Source organism: Ovis canadensis, chromosome 3 (genome assembly GCF_042477335.2).
Source record: "Ovis canadensis isolate MfBH-ARS-UI-01 breed Bighorn chromosome 3, ARS-UI_OviCan_v2, whole genome shotgun sequence".
Classification (NCBI taxonomy): domain Eukaryota; kingdom Metazoa; phylum Chordata; class Mammalia; order Artiodactyla; family Bovidae; genus Ovis; species Ovis canadensis.
Window position 1 is genome coordinate 102,439,878 of NC_091247.1, and position 23,933 is coordinate 102,463,810.

Consider the following 23,933-nt stretch of genomic DNA (forward strand, 5'->3'; position numbering starts at 1 on the left):
TTAAATTTTGTTGTCTTCCTTTAGAGAGCATTGGATTTGTTTTGGCAGGCTCTTAAATTACTTGAATATCAACTAATACTTTCAAGATTGTTTTTAAGCTTTGGTAGGGCAGATCTTAAGTAGCCTTTCCTGTAAGACTAGTTTAGCCTCGCCCCTAAGTTGTGACCCTTCCAGATTCTCTATTAAATGCCCAGTCCAGGGTGTTCTACACTAAAGAGTTTCTTAATGAGGGTGAAAGAAGAGAGTGAAAAAGCTGACTTAAAACTCAACTTAAAAAAAACTGAGATCATGGCATCCAGTCCCATCAATTCATGACAAATAGAGGGGGGAAAAAATGGAAACAATGGCAGATTTTATTTTATTTGGTTCCAAAATCACTGTGAACAGTGACTGCAGCCATGAAATTCAAAGACGCTTGCTCCTTGGAAGGAAAACTGTGACAAATCTAGACAGCACATTAAAAAGCAAAGACATCACTTTTCCAACAAAGGTCCGAATAATCAAAGCTATGGTTTTCCCAGTAGTCATGTATGGATGTGAGATGTGGACCATAAAGAAGGCTGAGTGCTAAAGAATTGATGCTTTCAAACTGTTGTATTGGAGAAGACTCTTGAGAGTCCCTTGGACTGCAAGGAGATCAAAGCAGTCAATCCTCAAGGCAATCAACCCTGAATATTCATTGGAAGGACTGATGGTGAAGCTCCAATACTTTGGCCACCTAATGCAAAGAGCTTACTCATTGGAAAAGACCCTGATGCTGGGAAAGGTTGGAGGCAAAAGGAGAAGAGGGTGGCAGAAGATGAGATGGTTAGATAACATCACCGACTCAACGGACATGAATCTGAGCAAACTCCAGGAGATGATAAAGGACAGGAAAGCCTGGTGTGCTATAGTCCACGGGGTTGCACAGTCGGCCACGACTTAGCAACTAAACAATGAACCACCAGGGTGTTCACTAAGAACTTTTCACTTTCACAGGCTCAAACTTTGTCCCTAGCTTTGGCACATTTGTTACCAGCTGATCTTGACTCATTTTCTTTGTTTTTGGCATGTGAGAATTTCTCTTTCTTACCTACAAGTTCAGCTATAAATTGCAAAAATAATTTTTTATTCTATTTTATCCAGAAGATTTTCCTCTTAGCTTAATCAGCAATTTTACTAGAACCTGAAACATTCCATACATTCTTTTCAAAACTGATCGCAATAACCTCCTCTGTAATATCTTTCAGTGGAGGTAAAGACCTAGATTTTGTTGATACCTGGGTTACCAGGCTTTGTTTTGTAAGTTGTATGTATTTTCAACTGTGTCTCTTTTCACTCTTTTCTGTGGTCTCTGAGCTCGAGACATAGGAAGGAGCCTTTTCTCTGCGCTTGCTTCACACTTGGCATCCTCCAACTTGAAAAGCCACCTTCCCCTCACACATTGTGCATCCATTTGCTTTTCAGATGTCGGTTCAAGTGTCATTAACTCAGAGAAGGCTTTCTTGACTTCCCTGATCCTCTCAGTCTAGGTCCCTTCCCTGTGTTACAGTTTTTTTCTCTAGAATGTTTGCCTAATCTGTATCTACATATTCATCTTTATGATTATTTTATTGACTGTGATTCCCCCATAGTCTGGAAGCCTCATGAGAACAAAGACCATTACCATTGGCTGTGCATCTAGGCACATTGTTGGAACATAGAATATACATAAAAAGTATGTATGGAATGGATGGATAGGTGGATGAGTAGGGTGGATGGATGGATAGAAGTTTGTTTGAAGAATGTGTGAGTAATTGTATGAGTGAGGAAGGAAGGAGAGGAGAAAGGAGTGTATTTTGGCCAAATAACTTATTCCAGGAGCAATTTTTTGTGTGTTGTACTTGTGAAAACACTTATAAAATCAGAAAAATTTCTTTGCTTGCCTCTTAGTTCTTAGCCTCATATAATAGCAAATACTTCTCTGTAGGTGGCAGTGCACTTACATAAGAACTTTTTCTGAAAAAAAAAAAAAAGGAGGGGGATTATCTTGAATATTTGAAAGCATTTATATAACTTGAATCTCATATTACAGTGTTTAAAACATGCTCTCATTTTCTCTAATATGGATATATCCTTAATTTATAGTTATCCAGTCTATTTCCTTCAGAGGTATTAGTAAGTGTTAGAGAGTTACCAGTCCTCATTTTATGAAATTATGATCCATATCAGCATGTCATTCAAGAATGGAAAAGTAGGCATAGTGAATGAAAGAGTGGCTAATGTTTTATCTTTAATAGCAACAATATTTACATTATAGAATAATTGTAACTGTGGCAAATATAGACAGAACTACAAAGATATATATATATCTCAACTAGCTTTGGGGCTGAGACTTCTAAGTTGTTTTCTCAGTACATTAAAAAGAATGATCAGCTGGCCACTTTACTCATGGATTTTGTATATGAAAATTTGAAACCGGAATTTATCTTTCCCAGAATGTTTTGTACATGCTCTTACCATCTATATCAACTATAGTTCTTTATAGGGACTTCCCTGTCCTTTGCCACTTCATGGAATGTCCTTTACCATTCCCTGTCCCATGGTTCAGGATACATGCTTCCACTGCAGGAGGTACGGGTTTGATCCCAGGTTGGGGAATTAAGATCCCACAAGCTGTTTGGCAAAGCAAAAAAAAAAAGAGAGAGAGAGAGAGAGAAAGTTCCTTGTAATCTAAAAGTACTGTCATTAAAAGATTTGCCTCGCTTTGTTTTCTGTGTTGTGGGTTTTTCCCACATTAAAAAAATATATAATAATTTGTCCTTGCAGCACTTAAATGCAGAACGGTCTTACAAGTCCCAGATTGCTACTTTACATAAGTCTGTTGTAAAGATGGAAGAGGAGCTTCAGAAGGTTCAGTTTGAAAAAGTGTCTGCCCTTGCAGATTTGTCTTCTACAAGGGAACTTTGCATTAAACTTGACTCAAGCAAAGAACTTCTTAATCGACAGCTGGTTGCTAAAGATCAAGAGATAGAAATGGTACGTCATACATTTTTAAATGGTTCTTTTAATAATGCTATCACTGTAAAATTTTTGTTATTTTAAGAAAACAAACTTTTTTTTTTTTTAAACAAAATGCTACAGCAAAGGTATGTCTTTCAACTTTAGATTTTATTTTTAAAGTCCAGGGTATTAATTTCTGTTGTGTTTCAAACCATTCAAGACCATAACAGAGACTCTTCCTTTGTGTGCTCTGCATTTACTTTCAGTCAAAAGAATGATAAAACACACTGACATATCAGTCAGCAAAGAACCACGAGGTTGAGGTTTATCTAGCTAAATTATAATTTTAATGATATTGTTTTAAGTTAAATTTACTATTTGGCTGAGTTCTTTTCAACTGTATTTCACTTCATTTTATCTGTTGTGTGCCTGATGCCTGCCATCATCCTTGCCATGTGAATATAATGCTCAAAAGGTACAGTCCCCCTCCCTCAAAGACCTCCTGGTATTGACATACAAATAATTTGGGGTGAATGTGATACTAATAAGAAATACTGAAGGTTTTAGAGAGGAAATTCCCATTGGCCTGTGGGTGTCAGAGAGGAGTTCATAAGAGTGTACTACTGAACTCAAGAGGAATGAGGGAATAGCTTAGGCAGTGGCATGGAGGTATAAATAAACTCTGGAGTGAGCAGGAAGTCATTTGCAGTGGCCAGTGTAGCATGCACAAGTGACTGAGATGCATCTGAAGAAATAGATGGGACCTGAATCCTAAAAGGATGTATGTTAAAGTTGCATAGTATAATTGAAATATCAACACATTTTGGCTATGTTTACATTTCTGTTATTATCACACTGAGTTGAACTCCTTATTTTGTTAGCCTACTGCTTGTTAGGAGGATATGATGCATTCGAGAATGATGTGTCTTGTTGGCTTCTGTAAGAAGTTCCATGTAAAAACGGATACACAATTGTCCTTAGCAGCATTCTTCACAATTGCTAAGAAGTGTAAATAACTCAAATATTCCTACATCTATGCAAGGGAATATTATTTGGCAGTAGCAGTAATGAAGGATGGATAGCTGCTAAAACATGGAGAACTCTTGAAAACATTGCACTAAGTGAAGGAAGTCAGTCATGTAAGACCACACACACACACACACACACACACAGTATGTTTCCATTTATGTGAAATGTTCAAAATAAAGCAGATCATAGAAAATAGATGAGTTATTGCCTAGGGCTAGTGCTGGGGCAGAGGTAAGGGAGTGACTGCTAATGTGTACTGGGTTCCATTTTGGGATGATGAAAATGTTCTAACAATAAACTGTGAGAATGCAGTATGATCACATAACTCTGTTAATACTGTGTTGGCCGAAGAGTTTGAGTTTTTCCATAAGGGGTGTTACAGAAAAACTCAAACAGACTTTTTGGTCAACCCAATATACTAAAAACCATTGACTTGTACCTAATTTAAATGGGCGAATTGTATGGTATGTGAATTACATCCCAATGAAGCTGCTGCCAAAAAGTGATGCTCCATTTTGTATTCCGCCAGCATTGCCTATTTTAATGTTAATCAACACGCATTAAGACATTTGCCAATTTAATAAACTGCAGCATTGGTTCAACCGAAAGAGGTTTTTATCCTCTGAATATTCAGCAACATCTGGAGGTATTTTTGATTGTCACACCAGGGTTGAGGGGTGCTGTAGACCTCTAGTAAGTAGAGGCCAGGGATGCCGCTCAGCATCTTGTAAGGCACAGGGCAGCTCCCTATACCAAACAATTACCCAGCACAAAAGATCAGTAGGGTCAAGGTGAAGAAATCCTGGATTACAGATACCATTTTGCTTTAAGTTACGTTTCTTTGATTATTAATACAAGGTATATTATTCTCTGTGTTTACTAATTAGCTGGCTATATTTTATAAATTTTCTGTTCATATCATTAATTCATATTTCTCATGAATTAGTTTATATTCCTTTTATTAGTAAGATGTTAACTATTTACTGAGTTTGTTTTCATCTGTTTTTTTTTGTCATAAATTTTGGTTGTTTATAATGACTGTAGATATGTTTATTTTTGCTATGGTCAGACATAATTTTTAATTGTATTTAGTCTAAAAAGTTGTTACCCTACCTGCCTGCCCCTCTCCTAATAATTCATTTTTATTGAACTTTCTTTTCTCAGCGTTTTACATTAAATTTTTAAATATATATATAATTTATTATAATGTATATTATGAGATAAAGAATTTTTTTTTTCTAAATAGTGATGTCTGGTTTCCCTCCTTTTGGAGAAGCATTTGGCTTATAGAATATATTTTAGGCTCAAGATAACCTTTAAAAAGTGAAGTGTTCCATCGGACCATACAAGAGAGGGAATGTGTGATTACTCCTTATCTTTCTTAACCATGGAGTATGATGACATTCCATCAGGAAGTTAGGCATTTATAACTCACCCAACTCGGACAAAGCAGTAGTCACAGATACTACCATGTCAGTCTTGCAAAAATATATTATAAGAAATTTCAAAGCTGGACATGGAAATTGTTTGACATTTGGGATTAATAACTATTAAATTAACAAACCTTCTGATACTGTCAGAGAGTTGGGAAGTGATACTGTGTGTGTGTGCATGTATCTGCTAAGAAGGACACAATTTCAAATCTAGAAATTAAACGTGATTGTCAGTTCATAACAGAGAAATTTTATGAGTCTCTGATAATACATGAGTTAAGTGAACAAGTGGGAATAAGTATAGATATCTTCCTATCATTGTGCAGATGGAGAATGAGTTGGATTCTGCTCGTTCTGAAATAGAACTCCTCAGGAGTCAGATGACAAATGAGAGAATCTCCATGCAGAATCTAGAAGCTTTGCTGGTGGCCAATAGAGACAAGGAATATCAGTCTCAGATAGCACTTCAGGAAAAAGAATCTGAAATTCAGCTTCTCAAAGAACACCTTTGTTTGGCAGAAAACAAAATGTGAGTTGATTAGCACATTAAGTCGAGTTTCTTAAGTTTTCAGTACTTTATAGGTTAGTGGAATTTTAAAGCTGAAATGTAGACCATTTAATGTCATAGTTTGCTATTAATTAAACTGAAGACCCAAAATGTTGTAACTTGTCTAAGATTTAGTACCTATTTCTATTATGTATCTCTAATGCATCTAAATTTAAATGTAACCATCTTTGTGTTGATTGTTTCCAACGGAGTTTTGGGTGCAATAGAACATTTACTGGAGAAGGGAATGGCAAACCACTTCAGTGTTCTTGCCTTAAGAACCCTATGAACAGTAGGAAAAGGCAAAATGATAGGATACTGAAAGAGGAACTCCCCAGGTCAGTAGGTACCCAGTATGCTACTGGAGATCAATGGAGAAATAACTCCAGAAAGAATGAAGGGATGGAGCCAAAGCAAAAACAATACCCAGTTGTGGATGTGACTGGTGATAGAAGCAAGGTCCGATGCTGTAAAGAGCAGTATTGCAGAGGAACCTGGAATGTTAGGTCCACGAATCAAGGCAAATTGGAAGTGGTCAAAAAGGAGATGGCAAGAGTGAACGTCGACATTCTAGGAATCAGCAAACTAAAATGGACTGGAATGGGTGAATTTAACTCAGATGACCATTATATCTACTATTGCGGGCAGGAATCCTTTAGAAGAAATGGAATAGCCATCATGGTCAACAAAAGAGTCCGAAATGCAGTACTTGGATGCAGTCTAAAAAATGACAGAATGATCTCTGTTCGTTTCCAAGGCAAACCATTCAATATCACAGTAATCCAAGTCTATGCCCCAACCAGTAACACTGAAGAAGCTGAAGTTGAATGGTTCTGTAAAGACCTACAAGAACTTCTAGAACTAACACCGCAAAAAGATGTCCTTTTCATTATAGGGGACTGGAATGCAAAAGTAGGAAGTCAAGAAACACCTGGAATAACAGGCAAATTTAGCATTGGAATACATAATGAAGCAGGGCAAAGGCTAATAGAATTTTGCCAAGAGAACACACTGGTCATAGCAAATACCCTCTTCCAACAACACAAGAGAAGATTCTACACATGGACATCACCAGAGGGTCAACACCAAAATCAGATTGATTATATTCTTTGCAGCCAAAGATGGGGAAGCTCTATACACAGTCAGCAAAAACAAGACCAGGAGCTGACTGTGGCTCAGATCATGAGCTCCTTATTACCAAATTCAGACTTAAATTGAAGAAAGTAGGGAAAACCACTAGACCATTCAGGTATGACCTAAATCAAATCCTTTATGATTATACAGTGGAAGTGAGAAATAGATTTTAGGGACTAGATCTGATAGACAGAGTGCCTGATGAACTATGGACTGAGGTTCATGACATTGTAGAGGAGACAGGGATCAAGACCATCCCCATGGAAAAGAAATGCAAAAAAGCAAAATGGCTGTCTGAGGAGGCCTTACAAATAGCTGTGAAAAGAAGAGAAGCAAAAAACAAAGGACAAAAGGAAAGATATAAGTATCTGAATGCAGAGTTCCAAAGAACAGCAGGAAGAGATAAGAAAGCCTTCCTCAGCGATCAATGCAAAGAAATAGAGGAAAAGAATGGAATGGGAAAGACTAGAGATCTCTTCAAGAAAATTAGAGATACCAAGGGAACAATTCATGCAAAGGTGGGCTCCAGAAAGGACAGAAATGGTATGGACCTAACAGAAGCAGAAGATATTAAGAGGTGGCAAGAATACACAGAAGAACTGTACAGAAAAGATCTTCACGACCCAGATAATCACGATGGTGTGATCACTCATCAAGAGCCAGACATCCTGGAATGTGAAGTCAAGTGGGCCTTAGAAAGCATCACTATGAACAAAGCTAGTGGAGGTGATGGAATTCCAGTGGAGCTGTTTCAAATCCTGAAAGATAATGCTGTGAAAGTGCTGCACTCAATATGCCAGCAAATTTGGAAAACTCAGCAGTGGCCACAGCACTGGAAAAGGTCAGTTTTCATTCCAATCCCAAAGAAAGGCAATGCCAAAGAATGCTCAAACTACTGCACAATTGCAATCATCTCACACGCTAGTAAAGTAATGCTCAAAATTCTCCAAGCCAGGCTTCAGCAATACATGAACCATGAACTTCCAGATGTTCAAGCTGGTTTTAGAAAAAGGCAGAGGAACCAGAGATCAAATTGCCAACATCCTCTGTATCATCACAAAACCAAGAGAGTTCCAGAAAAACATCTATTCTTCTTTATTGACTATGCCAAAGCCTTTAACTGTGTGGATCACAATAAACTGTGGAAAATTCTGAAAGAGAAGGGAACACTAGACCACCTGACCTACCTCCTGAGAAATCTGTACACAGGTCAGGAAGCAACAGTTAGAACTGGACATGGAACAACAGACTGGTTCCAGATAGGAAAAGGAGTATGTCAAGGCTGTATATTGTCACCCTGCTTATTTAACTTATATGCAGAGTACATCATGAGAAACGCTGGACTGGAAGAAACACAAGCTAGAATCAAGATTGCCGGGAGAAATATCAATAACGTCAGATATGCAGATGACACCACCCTTATGGCAGAAACTGAAGAGGAACTAAAAAGCGTCTTGATGAAAGTGAAAGTGGAGAGTGAAAAAGTTGGCTTAAAGCTCAACATTCAGAAAATGAAGATCATGGCATCCGGTCCCATCACTTCATGGGAAATAGATGGGGAAACAGTGGAAACAGTGTCAGACTTTATTTTGGGGCTCTAAAATCACTGTAGATGGTGATTGCAGCCATGGAATTAAAAGACGCTTACTCCTTGGAAGAAAAGTTATGATCAACCTAGATAGCATGTTGAAAAGCAGAGACATTACTTTGCCAACAAAGGTCCGTCTAGTCAAGGCTATGGTTTTTCCAGTGGTCATGTATGGATGTGAGAGTTGGACTGTGAAGAAAGCTGAGTGCTGAAGAATTGATGCTTTTGAACTGTGGTGTTCGAGGAGACTCTTGAGAGTCCCTTGGACTGCAAGGAGATCCAACCAGTCCATTCTAAAGGAGATCAGCCCTGGGCGTTCCTTGGAAGGAGTGATGCTATAGCTGAAATTCCAATACTTTGGCCACCTCATGCAAAGAGTTGACTGATTGGAAAAGACTCTGATGCTGGGAGGGATTGGGGGCAGGAGGAGAAGGGGACAACAGAGGATGAAATGGCTGGATGGCATCACCGACTCGATGGACATAAGTTTGAGTGAGCTCCGGGAGATGGTGATGGACAGGGAGGCCTGGCGTGCTGTGATTCATGGGGTCGCAAAGAGTTGGGCACAACTGAGTGGCTGAACTGAACTGAACATATTGCCTTTGAGAAATATTATAACCAGATTAGAAAAAAAAGGAATTCTGAAACCAGAAGGATTTTTCTATTTATGGGCCTGCTTGGTATTGCTACCCAGTCTTTTCATTTGTCACATGGTATTTCCCTGTGTACTGGGTACCTGGAAGCACTACTGCGTTCACTGAATGCTGGAGACTTCCCCCAGAGCACTGATTGTGACTTAAAAAAAAAAAAAAGACTCCCTAGAACTGTTAGCACCTTATTACAACACTGGAGAATTAGATGGAAATGCCTGCCTGCGTGTGTGTGCGCTGCATGTGCTTAGTCGCTCAGTCAGGTCTGACTCTTTGGGACTTCATGGACTATAGCCCACCAGGCTCCTCTGTCCATGAGGTTCCCCAGGCAAGAACACTGGAGTGGGTTGCCATTCCCTTCTCCAGGAGATCTTCCTGACCCAGGGATCAAACCCCAGTCTCCTGCATTGAAAGAGGATTCTTCACCTTCTGACCCACCAGGGAAGCCCCCCTGCCTGCATAGTAGATATTTTATCACCTTTGTCACCTGTCACAAAACCTGACGGGGACCCTTAGCCTCTGTTCTTATCCATCCCACCTGTAACACCTTTTCATCCAGCCTCAGCTCTGCCCTCCCATCTGAGTAGGGAATGTGGGGAAGGTCAGGAATCATGGTCTCAGGAATTGGCCACTTGTGGGAGCCCCTGACTGAGCACAGACTGCAAAACCAGGGCTGGTTTCCTTCAGAGACTGTTTTTAGGTTGTGGCAGCTGTAACTGAGTCACTCTTTCAGTCACTGCAGCTGGGCTTTAGACTGGACCTTCAGAATGATCCAGTTCTGTAGGATCATTTCCTCAGGCCACAGGCGGAAATTGCTTCAGTGAAGTATGCCAAAACTCCCACCTTAAGGGGGTACACTCTGTTTTAGACTGGCTGGTGAGTAGTGTCACCTAGAACTAGTCAGCTTGATAATCTCTTGTGTTCCTAGTCTCTAGAGTTTAGCCTCCAGCAGTCCATATTGCAGTCCTGAAAGCCAGCAGAGAAGACAGAATGTTCTGGCAAGAGCGGTCACCTCTGTCATTATCTTCCTCATGGTAGTGTGCTTATCAGGGTTTTGGAGGCATTGTTTAGCCCTAAGGAAGATCCTGTTAAATTGAACAGATTTTTTGTCTTTAACAGTTGGATATATCAAATTTCACTACACCCATGTATAAGGCATTTGGTCAATTAGATATACATTTATGTATCCACTGCATATTCATCATGGTGTTAGTGAATTCCAGTGTTATATGCATTGGAATATGCACATCATACAGTGAAGTAAATTGTAAAAATGATCTGCAGTGAATTGATAATATAGGTAGATAATAGTATTACCATATCTAAAAATAGGGAAAATTAAGTTTAACTAATTGAATAGGGCTGAAGGCAATGGCACCCCACACCAGTACTCTTGCCTGGAAAATCCCATGGACAGAGGAGCCTGGTAGGCTGGCGTCCATGGGGTCATGAAGAGTTGGACACGACTGAGCAACTTCACTTTCACTTTTCACTTTCATGTATTGGAGAAGGAAATGGCACCCCACTCCAGTACTCTTGCCTGGAGAATCCCAGGGACCGGGGGAGCCCGGTGGGCTGCCATCTATGGGGTCACACAGTCGGACATGACTGAAGTGACTTAGCAGCAGCAGCAGAGACAGCTTAAAGGGCTTTTAGTAGACCACTTTGCACATTTACTGCATCTAAAGTTGGCATTTTTAATTTATTTTATTTGTGTGAAATTGACGTATTTTAGATGCACTGATACATCTGTAAAAACCAGAGTGTTGCTTGGCTTCAGCTGAGAAACCATGGCCAACATGGTTTTAGGTACCCTAGGAATACTTTGGTATTCTACCTTTAATCAACCATCATTCACATTCTCTACACAGGGCCATCCAGAGTAGGGACGTGGCCCAGTTCAGGAACGTCGTGACGCAGTTGGAAGCTGACTTGGACATTACAAAGAGACAGCTAGGGACAGAGCGCTTTGAAAGGTAAGTTCAGCAGCCTGGAAAGCACTGTTTCTGGGATAACAACAGACTTTGGTTATTTCATGGTGATTAGATTTTAAAGTATGATTTAAACTGCAGTTTTACAACAGTGTTAGTAATGTTGCTGGATATAAAAGTTCAATTAAAGTGTCCCTATTTTGCTTTAGGGAGAGGGCTGTGCAAGAACTCCGCCGCCAGAATTACTCAAGTAATGCTTATCATTTGAGTTCCACAATAAAGCCAAATACAAAATGTCACTCACCAGAACGTACTCACCATCGATCTCCTGACCGAGGCCTAGATCGATCATTAGAAGAGTAAGTGGTTTAAGGATCCATTCTTTGGGGAACCATGTAGCAGTAAGCACTGAATATTTGAGGGAGTAAGAAAACTCAGTAACCATCTACCATTAATAGTGCTATTTAAAACATCATTACATAATTGGATATGTTGACATTTTAAAAAAGTATTTTGATTATTAGTGTCATATAAATATGTTAAAGAAAGATGTCTATTTTATCTAAAGTTTACATAAATTATATTTTAAAAATCTGATTTTCTTTAACTTCTGTAACATACATTATTATATACTTTCATAAACAAACTATTGGTTAATTATTGTAGCACCAAAAATACATATACTCTAAGGAAAGTAATAGGCTAATTTTTCAAAGGAGAATATTTTAGCTATATTCCTAAATGTTAGACATTTTGTAAAAACATTTTTATTTAGAAATAATTTCAAACTTACAAGAAGTTAAAAATAAAACAATGCAAAGAACATCTGTACACCTTTTATCCCTACTCACTGTTATAAAACTTTTACTCCGTTTGCTTTTTCTGTGTTTATGAGGCACTGTGAGCTGTCTCACACATTCATGCTCCTGCATTTTCTGCTCCCTGTCTTTCTCTCTTGGCTTCCTCCTACCCGCCCACTCCCTGCAACAGACATTTTTAAACAATAACCAGTACCTCCAGTTGGAACCATCCTCATAGGTTTCTCCCTTGCCTCCTTCCTTTCCGTATTTGTATGACACCCTTTTTTCTCCAGTGAGAGGCCTGGTCAACATTAAAATATTCACTCAACAACGGTAACACAGTTATTCCTTCGCTCAGTCCCAGAGTCTATCTAAAGAACTTTCAAGATTTCTTCATCTGTGTCACTACAATAAACAGGCCAACTTAGAAAAAAGTTCGAAATCTATTTACAGTTCTTCCTTCCTCTTCCATACATGACCTTTCCAAAGTCTTGAGGGCATACAGTCAAATACTGGATTCATAAATTACTTGGATTATTTTTTTTCACTCTCACTGTGGTGATGGTATACATTTAAAATAACAGTAGATTCACTTGTTTCAATTTGCTTTCATTTTTCTTTTTTCTTTATTATGCTGAGATGTCCTAACCAAGAAGAAGAGATGTCTTTCCATTGTTCAAATTTTGCTTTGTGTCTTTAAGGAATGACTTGTAGTTTTTCTTTATATAGGTTTTGAATATTTCTTGTAAAATTCACTCCTGAATATTTTATTACTTTTTTGTTACTATTGTAAATGGAGTTTCCTCCATATATTATGTCTTCAAATGATGCTACTTTTGCATGTTAATTTTTTAAAATGTTATCTTGCTTTTATTTCATTAAATTTCGTTATTAATTCTTTAGGGGTTTCTAGGTATGCTATCATGTCATCTGCAGAAAGAGATATTTATTTCTTCTTTTCCTATTTTATCTCTTGAATTATATTCTCTGGTTAATAGCATTTGTTAGTATCATCAGAATAATGACAGATAGTTGTGGCAAAAGTGGAATTCCTGTTTTAATTCTGACCTGTTGGAATGCCTCTTTTTTTTTTTTTCTTGTTAATTAAGATACTAGTTTTATGATTCAGGTTTATGTATTTTATGGTATTAAGGAAATACCACTTATTCCTATTTTTTTTCAAGATTTTTTAAATTAGGAAACTGTTTTTGTCAAGGATTTTTTTAGCATCTATGAAGATATGGTTTTTCTCTTTAGAATTATTAATATGTGGATATATTAATTGATTTTTCAACTACTGAACCATGTTTGAATTTCTGACATAAATGAGAAATTGGTCATAGTCTGTTATTTTCATAGTGTTTGGTAATATTTTATTTATTTTAGATTTGTATATCAATATTCATAACTGATATTGACCTATATTTCTTCTATTAAGTTTAGATATCAATGTTTTATCTGCTTCTAAAAAATAATTTGGAAGTTTTTGTTTACTGTAGTTTGAAACAAGTTATACAGTTGGGGATTATCTGATTTCTGAAGAGCCTTGGCTCTTTTTTGGTGGGGTGTACTTCCTTGGTAACTTTTTCTATTTCTTCTTTGGAAATTAGTCTTTTTAAGCTATATGTGTTTGTCTAAAAACTATCCAGGCTTTTAACTCTAGGTTTTCAGCTTTATTTGCATAGAAGTAACCAATGCAGTATCTTTATAAACTTTTAAGTTTCTTCTGTGTCAATAGTTATATCCTGTTGCCATTTCTTATTTGTATGCTTGTGCTTCTCCCTTTTGTTTGTTGATTACCTTAGCCTGCGGTTTGTTTACTTAGTTCATCGCTTCAAAGAACCAGCATTTGATTTAATGATTTAATCTGTTTTCTTTCTCTGCTTATTAATTTCTGTTTTTATTTATATTAGTTCCTTCCTTGTGCTATTTTTTCATTTACTTTGTTGATTTTTCCCCCCTAGGTTTTTGAGTTAGAAATTTAATACATTTATTACCGTTCTTTAACTTTTATCAATGTAGATATTCGGGATTATGAATTTTTCTGTGATTACTGCTTTAAATATATCCCACAGATTCTGATATATAGTGTTTTTGTGATCATTATTTTTAAGAATTTCTTTAATCTTTGTTTGTATTTTCATTTTTACCCAAGAGTTATCTGATAGAAAATCTTTTAATTTTCAGTGAGAAGTTTTTTGTTTGATTTGGTTTCATTTTTAATCTCAGTGTTATTATGTATATTATTTGTAATATTTCTACTTTATGGAAACTACTGATGTTTTCTTTTTTAAATTTTTTTATTGATGTTTTCTTTATACTTTACTACATGTTCAAGTTTGGTGAACAGTTCATGTACACTTGAGAAGATGTATTCTTTCTTATCAGGGTATAGTGTAATATATCCAGAAGATTTACCTTTTTAATTTTACTTTGTTCTTTTATAATGTCATTTAATTTTGTTCACTCGACTTGTTTTACTAAGAATGGCATTTTTAAATTTCCTATTATTGGTATGTTTTTATTTCTTCTTATATCTCTCCTATAAATTTTGTTTTATATAGGTGATTTGCTGTTTTATCTGTTGCATAGATATTCTGAATTATATCTTCACTGTGAATGTGGCTTTTACAAAGTGTTATTTTCTGATGCACTTAATTTTTTTGGAAGGAGGAAGGACTTGTCGTCTACTTTGTCTGGTTTTAGAGTTACAACTCCTATTTCCTTATTGGGTCCACTTGCCTGGTAAATCTTTGTCCACCTCTTTTTTTAAATCTCTGCATTTTAAATGTCTCTCTTTAGACAGTATGGATTTGAGTTTGACTTTATGAACCATTTTGAAATTCTTTTTTTCTTAAGTAGGTGAGTTAAGCTCCTTAACATTATTGATATAACTTAAATTTGGTCTCAGCTCTGTCATATTATGTTATGATTGTTATGCTCCGAGCCCGTATCTCCGAACCGACCGAGAGAGCAAGTCCACCACAGTAATGCAAAAACAAGAAGGGAGTTTATCTCTAGTGCGCTAGGGCTCAAGTCTCATCCCACACAAGGGAATCCGACAAGAGCCCCGAACAAAGGAGTATGGCGGCTTATATACAGGCAGTTCTTTGTCTCAGTTACAGGAGTAGCTGGCGTTACATGATTGGCCAGGCAGGATGAGCGCATATCCTGTCTCTTTCTGGTAAACATGACTCAGGTCCTAGAGACCGTCGTTTGGTCCCTAACATTCCCCCCGTCCTTAGATCATATAGAGGAGTCTCCCTCGCAGTCCTGAGACACAGTTTGATATTGTTGTCGAAGCACAAACAGCTGTGCTGTATTTATGTGTTCCTTTACGAAGGCTATAAGTCTATTGATAATACATGGGCCAGAGGTAAGCATCAGTAGAAGTATTAGCAGGGGTCCCAGCAAGGTGGAGATCAGGGTGGTCAACCAAGGGGATTGTTGAAACCAAGACTCAAACCATCCTTGATGAGCCTCACGTTTTCGTTTACGTTGGGCTAGTCCCTCTCTTACTTTGGCCATAGATTTTTTTAACTATTTTTGTGTGATCAGCATAAAAACAACACTCTTTTTTAGGGCAGCACAGTCTTCTCTGTATCTCCCCACAGATCTTTTAGTTATGCCTGGGCGCACCTGGACATGCCCAGAATGCATGATTTGGGAGCTTGCCCCTCTTCCAGGGTACATTTACCACCGGCTTAAGGTCAAAGTATAAGTCTGGCCACCAAGTATTTGGTGGATGTATTGCAGTGGTGGAGTTAAGCATCTCACGTGTTAGTCTATTTTGCAGCTTCCAGGTGATTTTGATGGGTTGATACGGGTTCACGCTGGCAGCTCTGGAGCAGAGTAACTGGGTCATCCACAAGACGGCCCAGCCGAGCTGTCCTGGTCCTGTTGGCGCCTTTGAAGCTTTAGCCTCAAGGGGTTGGATGGGTGCAGAGATGCTTCCCTTTTTTTTTTTTTTTAGTGTCTTCTTGCTCTGCTGAAGCAGCTGGGCGTACGTGGTTGCAATGTACCCAAGGCCTGATACCGTCAACCTTTAGGGCAGTTGGGGTGGTAAGAAGAACAACATAAGGACCCTTCCATTTGGGTTCTAGTGCCTTGGTTTGGTGCCTTTTGACCCATACCCAGTCTCCTGGGCCAATGTCATGTGAGGGAATAGTTTCCTTATTTTGACCCACATGTGTTTTCCGGAGCAGTTTTCAGACACGAGAGTGCACCTTGCTTAAGGCCATCAAGGCCTCTTGGAGTTGCCCCAACGTGGGAGGCGGTAGTTTTTTCCCTTCAAATATTGGACATACAGGGGGAGGTCTCCCATACAGAATCTCAAATGGGGTCAGATTAAGTTGATAAGGAGTATTACGTGCACGGAAGAGGGCGAAGGGAAGGAGGGTCACCCAGTCCCCGCCAGTCTCTATAGCCAATTTAGTTAAAGTTTCTTTTAGAGTCCGATTCATTTTTTCTACTTGCCCTGAGCTCTGTGGACTGTATTCACAATGTAACTTCCATTTAGTCCCCAGGGCTAGGGCAAGGCTCTGAACTATTTGACTCACAAAGGCAGGTCCATTATCAGAGCCGATGGTCACTGGCAGGCCAAACCTGGGAACTATTTTTTCTAAAATCTTTTTTTTGCCATTATCATCGCGGTTTTTCCCTTTGTAGGAAAAGCTTCCACCCACCCTGAGAAGGTATCCACCAACACTAACAAGTACCGGTAACCATACTTGCCTGGCCTTACCTCGGTGAAATCTATTTCCCAGTGTTGCCCTGGTCCTTCTCCCCGATACCTCAGTCCTGCATGTTGTCCTTTTCCTGGCCTCATCTGTTGACACGCCTTACAAGCATGCACTATGTTCTTTACAGTTGTCTGGTGCCGGGGAAATCACAGGCACGCAGTTTGAAAGAGCATCAGAGTCTTCTTTTTTCCCAGATGAGTAGACAAGTGCAAATGCTCACATAGTTGCCGTCCCAACTGAGCAGGGAGTATCAAGTAGCCGTCTGAGTCTCGGTACCGTCTATCTTTATCTTTTTGAAGGTTGGTGTGTTTTTGGATCCAAGCAAAGTCTGTGGATGAATACTCAGGGGTTGGGGGCAGAGTTCCCATACCTGGAAGTGGAAGTCCGATCGCCAACACAGGGGTGATGAAATCTTCATCAGCTACTTTTTGAGCTGCCAGGTCTGCGGCATGATTTCCTCGTGCCGTGGGGCTGTCACCCTTCTGATGTCCAGGTACGTGTACTATTGACACAGCCTGAGGCATCTGTACAGCCTCTAAAAGTCTACGGATTTTAGGCAAGTTTTTATTTATTTATTTTTTTCAGCTGTCAAAACCCCCCGTTCCCGATATATCGGGCCCTGGATGTGTACCGTGTCAAAAGCATAGCGACTGTCAGTGAAAATAGTTATTTTTTTTCCTTTGGCTCTCTCTAATGCTTGAATCAGGGCAATTAACTCTGCCTTTTGTGCTGAGGTATCCGGGGGAAGGGCCTCTGCCCATATCGTCTGTCCAGAGTCATCTACTATTGCAGCTCCTGCCCGTCTCTGTCCATCTTTTACATAACTGCTGCCATCTGTGAACCATTTTAGCTCACTGTTATCCAGTGGAGTATCGGTTAAGTCCTTTTGCATTGTTGTTACCCCGGCCAGTATCTCATCACAATCATGGAGGGGGCTATTTTTCTCCGGATTGGGCAAAAGAGTGGCCAGATTTAGAGTGCAGGGCGTTTGGAAATGAATCCGTGGGGTGTCAAGTAGCAAGGCCTGGTAGTGCGTCAAGCGGGCATTAGAAATCTATTTACCTGGGGGTTGCTTTAAAACTCTCTCTATGGCATGAGGAGTGTAGACCAAGAGTCTCTGTCCATAAGTCAGTTTATCAGCATCATGGACTAAGAGCGCAGTGGCCGCAATGATACGGAGGCAAGGTGGCCATCCGGCTGCCACTGGGTCCAGTCTCTTGGAAAGGTAAGCTACAGGTCGCTTCCATGGTCCCCATCTCTGTGTTAGTACCCCTTTTTTTATCCCCCGCTTTTCATCTACAAATAATTGGAAAGGCTTAGATGGATCAGGGAGGGCAAGGGCAGGAGCTTCTAGCAAGGCTCGCCTGAGCTCTTGGAAGGCCTCTTTCATTGGCTCAGTCCATTTTCAGTCCTTGTTTTTTTTGGTCCCCTCATATAGGGGCCTGGCCTTTTTTGCAAACCCCAAGATCCATAACCGGCATATCCCACCGTTCCCAGAAATTCTCTCACTTGTCTAGGGTTAGCCGGCTCAGGGATCTGGAGGATGGTTTCTTTCATAGCCTGTGTTAGCCACCTCTGGCCCTGTTTTATCTTATAACCGAGGTATGTAACCTCTTGCTTGACAATCTGGGCCTTTTTGGCACTAGCCCGGTAACCTAAAGTCCCCAAGGTTTGGAGAAGGTCACCTGTTGCCTCTTGGCACTCTTTTTCTGTAGCCGCTGCCAGCATAAGGTCATCAACATATTGTAATAAAACAATGGTAGGGTGTTCAACCCGATACTCACGGAGGTCTTCGTCTAGGGCCTCATTAAATAATGTGGGCGAGTTTTTGAAACCCTGTGGTAAGCGAGTCCATGTCAGCTACACAGGGGTCTGACCACCGTCTTCCTGCCATTTGAAGGCAAAGATCTCTTGGCTTGCGGGGGCAAGAGGCAAACTGAAAAAGGCATCTTTTAAATCTAAAACAGTGTACCAAATGTAGTTTGGAGGCAAGTTGCTTAGCAATGTATAAGGGTTAGGAACCATAGGATGAATATCATTCACCCGTTTGTTGACTTTTCGTAGATCTTGAACCGGTCTAAAATCAGTTCCCCCAGGCTTTTTTACAGGCAACAGGGGAGTGTTCCATGGGGACCGGCACCTTTTTAGGACCCCAGCGTCTATGAGGCATTGTATATGAGGAGTAATTCCTTGTCGAGCCTCTTGACTCATGGGATACTGTCGTACCCTCACCGGGGAAGCACTGGCTTTCAGTTCCACAATGATAGGGGGCCTCTGTTTGGCTAGTCCCATTTCTGCAGTTTCAGCCCAGGCCTGAGGGTATCTTTGAACCCATGGTTGTACTTCGGGGCTTATTGTCGCTGGGGCCTCTGGCAAGTAGAGTCTGTATTCATCTTTTAATGCCAGACACAGGACCTGAAGAGGATGCCCGGTCCCATCTAAAACCGACACTTGCCCGTGGTCAAAATGAATTTGGGCATTTACTTTAGACAGTAAATCTCTTCCCAACAAGGGCGCTGGACACTCAGGTATCACCAGAAAAGAATGGGTTACCTGGTGGGCCCCCAAGTTCACATGCCGTTTTGTAGTCCATCCATATCGTTTAGTCCCGGTTGCTCCCTGCACCCAGCTACTTTTCTTAGACATGGGTCCATCTGTTTGGTTTAAGACTGAGTATTGGGCTCCCGTGTCCACCATGAAGCCAACCGGTTTCCCCTCCACATTTATAGTTACCCAGGACTCGGGGAGGGGCTTCGAGCCCTGACCCCCCTAGTCGCTATCCTCACCCGCGTAGAGGATATGACTGTCTGGAGAGGGAGTCTCGTTCTTGGGGTTCTTGGGCTCCTCTTTTAGATTTTTCTTGGGGCATTTATCTTTCCAATGTCCAAACTCTTTACAAAACGCACATTGGTTTTTTTCAAGCTTATGCCTTGTCATTTTTTTTTCAGTTTTTGAGTCCAATTTTTTTTTCCCTTTCTGGAACCTGTTTTTGTTTTTAACCCCAGCAAAAAATATCTGGGCCAGCTCTTTTTTATTTTTACGGTTTTCTTCAGCTCTAAATTTTCTTTTTTTTTTTTTTCTAATGCGGTCCTCTCTCTCTTCTGGGGTCTCTCTATGATTAAAAACTCTCTCGGCTGCCCTCACTAGATCTTGCAAGGATTGTTCATTTAACCTCTCTATCTTTTGTAACTTTTTTTTAATATCGGGGGCTGCTTGATTTACAAATGCTAACATAACTGCCGCTTGTGACTCATCTGCCTGTGGGTCTATAGGGGTATACTGTCTAAAAGCTTCCATTATCCTTTTCAGGAAGGCTGCTGGGCTCTCATTTGGCTGTTGTCTCACTGGATTTATTTTGGCCAAATTAGTTGGCTTTCTGGCGGCCCCTCTAAGGCCAGCCATGAGAGTCTGACGGTACACTCGGAGACGCTCCTTACCTTCAGCGCGTTTGAAGTCCCAGTTGGGTCGCACCAAGGGGATCCCCTCCTCAATGAGGTTAGGCTGTATTGTGGGCCTCCCATCCACCCCTGGCACATTTTTCCGGGCTTTTGACAGGATCCGTTAGTGCTCCTCTGTAGTAAAAAGTACCTGTAACAGTTGCTGACAATCATCTCAAGTGGGATTGTGAGTAAACAGGATAGACTCTAAAAGATCAATAAGACCCTGCGGTTTTTCAGAGAAGGAGGGAGTCTGGGTTTTCCAATTGTACAAATCACTAGTGGAGAAGGGCCAATACTGATATGTCCGTTTTTTACCCTCTCTGGCTGGCCCCGCCCGGACCGGAAATGCATGAATGGTGGAAGAGGGAACCTCCGGGTCTTCTTCTCCTATGCCGGCCTTTTTTTTTTTCTTTTTTTTTTGCCTTTCTCTGAGTTCCCTAGGTGGGGCCCCTTTTTCTGGGAGGAGCTGAAGGCTTGGTTCTCTTTTTGGCTTCTCCCAATGAAACCTGTGGAACCTGTGGAAGCAAGGGCGGGGAAGAGGGAAGGGAAGTGAGGGGCTGAAAAACAAAAGGTTTTAGCCAGGCCAGGGGGTTTTCCACCAGGTCCTGTCAGACTAAAATGTATGGAGTTTGGTCTGGCTAGGTGTCCTGAAGGGTAGGGGGTGAGCACCTTCTCTCTGACCGCTCGAATAGTAGGCAGGCTGAAGGTGCCTTCTTGTGGCCAGCTGACATCAAAAGCAGGCCACACGGCAGAACAAAAAGTTACTAACTTGCTTTTTTTCACCAGCAATGATAGATCCTGTGCTCTAGACTTGAAATCAGAGAAGTGGTTAATCATAAGAGATAAAGGAGTAGAAGTTGTTTGTCCCATGATCACAGAAAAGTACACTGGGAGCCAACAGAGCACACAAAGAGCAACGCAGACACCACAAATAGACAAACAGATAACAAACACAAGGTGGCCACCAACAATGCACTCAATCTTACCTGCAGGATGTTCACAGAGCCAGCTGCCTCCCCAGCACGAAACCAGGCCCCGGCCTTACGCTGACTTAATCCAGTAACCAGAGCCAGCTGCCTCCCCAGCATGAAACCAGGCCCCGGCCTTACGCTGATTTGCCTCTGCACTTTACAGCCAGATGCCTCCCCAGTACGATACTGGGCCTCGGACTTAATCTGGGCTTCTGCAACGTTAGCACCGGTGCTCAGAGCTCTTATCTCCTAACGAGGTTACTCCCTTCTACCAGGAGAGTTGTCTTCCCCGGCGGGACGGAGATCCCAGACGAGCCCCCAAATGTTATGCTCTGAGATTCCCTTGTGTGGGATGAGACTTGAGCCCTAGCGCGCTAGAGATAAACTCCCTTCTTGTTTTTGCATTACTGTGGTAGACTTGCTCTCTCGGTCGGTTCGGAGATACGGGCTCGGAGCATAACAATGATAACTGTTTACTATGTGATATTTGCTCTAATTCTTTCTCTATTTGGTTATCCTTCTTTGCTTGTAACCGTTTCTTTTGATATTCAGGAAGTTTTGTGTCTTATTATAATGGTTACCTTTCTATTAATACTTTTAATAGTGTCCTTAAAGTATCCCTTTAAAATTTTTTAAGCTTTAGCTGTTCGTTTTAAATGGTACCTTTTGACTACCATCTAATATCTAGACATGGGCTTCCCTGGTGGCTCAGCAGTAAAGAATCCACCTGTGAATGCAGGAGACGCAGGTTCAATCCTGCCTAAGTCGGAAAGATCCCCTGGAGAAGGAAATGGCAGTCCACTCCAGTATTCTTGTCTGGGAAAATCTCATGAACAGAGGAGCCTGACAGGTTACAGTCCATGGGGGTCAAAAGAGTTGAACACAACTTAGCGACTGAACAACATCATCTAGACAACAGTCAATGTGCTTAGTTTACTTTTCCCAACAGCTGGTCTGTTTCCTGTTACTATAGTGTTGTCTTTTCAGGTTGCCATATAAATGGAATCATGTGGTATATAGTCTGCAGTGGCTGACTTTTACCCAGCCACTGAGTAAAATATTAGATTTATATATTAAAGATTTATCCAGGTTGTTGTATATATCAGATATTACTGGATATTGCTTTTAACTGCTGAATAGTATTCCATTGTATGGCTGTAACACAGTTTTGTTTTGCTCTGTTTTGCTCTTTATTTTGAAATGATTAGTCTCACAGGCAGATGCAAAAATAGTACAGAGTCCCACATATCCTCCGCCAGCTTCCCCAGTGGCCATGTCTTACAAACCATGAAATTGGCATTGGTATAGCTAACTAGCAGATACACCTTATTCAGTTTTTGCTAGTGTGTGTGAAGTTTTGTTCTTTTTTTTTTTTTTTACATACCACACATAGAACAACACGGCAGTCAAGGTTCTGAATTGTCCCATCAGCCCCAGGGAGCTCATTCCTTCACAATACCCTTTCATGGGGACATCCTCCCGTCCTCCTCCCTATCCCCAAGCAAACTCTACTTTCTTCTCTGTCTGTAATACTGTCTTTTTGAGAGTGTTGTGTAAATGGAATCACACACAGGATGTAATTTTGTGAGAGTGATTCTTCTCTCTTAGCACAATGCCCATGAGATCCATCCAGGTTGCTGTATAAAGTCAATACTTCCTTCTTTTTTATTGTTGAGTCCATATTATTGCATGATATAGATGGTTCACAGCTTCTGAAAACTGAGTGATAAAATACATTATATCTGATTTCCTTCACAGAAGCTGAGGGGAAAAAATTCCAAGTATTGCCAAAGTAACACTAACAATACATTTTTTAATATATCATAAAATCATTGAGTTAAAATATTAATCTACATAACCTTTTTCTCTCTTATAGGAATCTTTGCTATCGAGATTTCTGACACGTGGAAAGATTCTTCACATCCTTGGGAGAGGTCAAAGTTTCAAACTGATTTTTTTTTTGCTATATGATTGCATTTATCTTTTGAATGCTTGACAATGTTAAATGAATTTATTAACGTTGTGCCTCTGAATCTCTGTTTTCATGTGCCATGCCATATCACAGTGATCTGAGATGACTTATAAACAAAAATGTATATGGCCCTTTCTATCCATACAGTAATAGTGAGTGTAAAAGCTGCTTACTTCACTATTGACAACTGTTGTGTTAACTATCCGGAGTAAATAAAGAAGCTTATAAAAAGAGGGCAAAGTGTTTTAACAAAACTGATTTTTTTTCCTTTGTGATTTATGCTTTCATGGCTGGACAAATTGTGCCAAAAGAGGCGCAGTTTACCACTCCTGGCCTGGGACCCCATATTCCATTTTGGAGCCAACCTGACATGAACTCCAGGCCATACTCTGACTCCAAAGCAGTATAGTAGGTGTGTGTCAGGGTTTTTAAATCCTTAGTGTTGTACCATTAATTAGCATACATTTTCTACAATTGTTTACCCCTACTGTTTTTAGAAAGGTAGGTAATACTATTTCTGTCAAGAATGTAAGATTATTTTTTAAAATCTGTATTTTTCATACATTTTCCTTTAAAATATTAAAATACTGCAATCAACTTAATTGCCATTTTATTTATTTATTTTTGCCCGTGGCAGCTGTCTATAATGTAGTGTAACAAGTTTAGTGATGTTTCCTTTTTTGCCTCAAAGTCTCCAAAATCTCTTACCTTTTCTGTCCATAGACTTCGATTTCA

General features: G+C 40.1%; 1 protein-coding gene across 8 annotated transcripts in view; it reads left to right on the forward strand.

The window, feature by feature from the left end:
• Positions 1-23,438, forward strand: part of TSGA10 (testis specific 10) — a 96,070-nt gene extending 72,632 nt beyond the window's left edge. For 6 of the 8 annotated variants that reach the window (XM_069583867.1, XM_069583862.1, XM_069583863.1 and 3 more), the window contains 5 exons: positions 2,788-2,997; positions 5,750-5,952; positions 11,214-11,318; positions 11,483-11,632; positions 23,103-23,438. In XM_069583867.1, coding sequence (XP_069439968.1) covers positions 2,788-2,997; positions 5,750-5,952; positions 11,214-11,318; positions 11,483-11,632; positions 23,103-23,127 — 693 coding nt within the window. In that variant the 3' untranslated portion in view covers positions 23,128-23,438. Of the gene's footprint in view, positions 1-2,787; positions 2,998-5,749; positions 5,953-11,213; positions 11,319-11,482; positions 11,637-23,102 lie in introns of those variants that run through there. The other 2 variants (XR_011255789.1, XM_069583864.1) reach the window with 2 other exon arrangements.
• Positions 23,439-23,933: the final 495 nt, after the last annotated feature.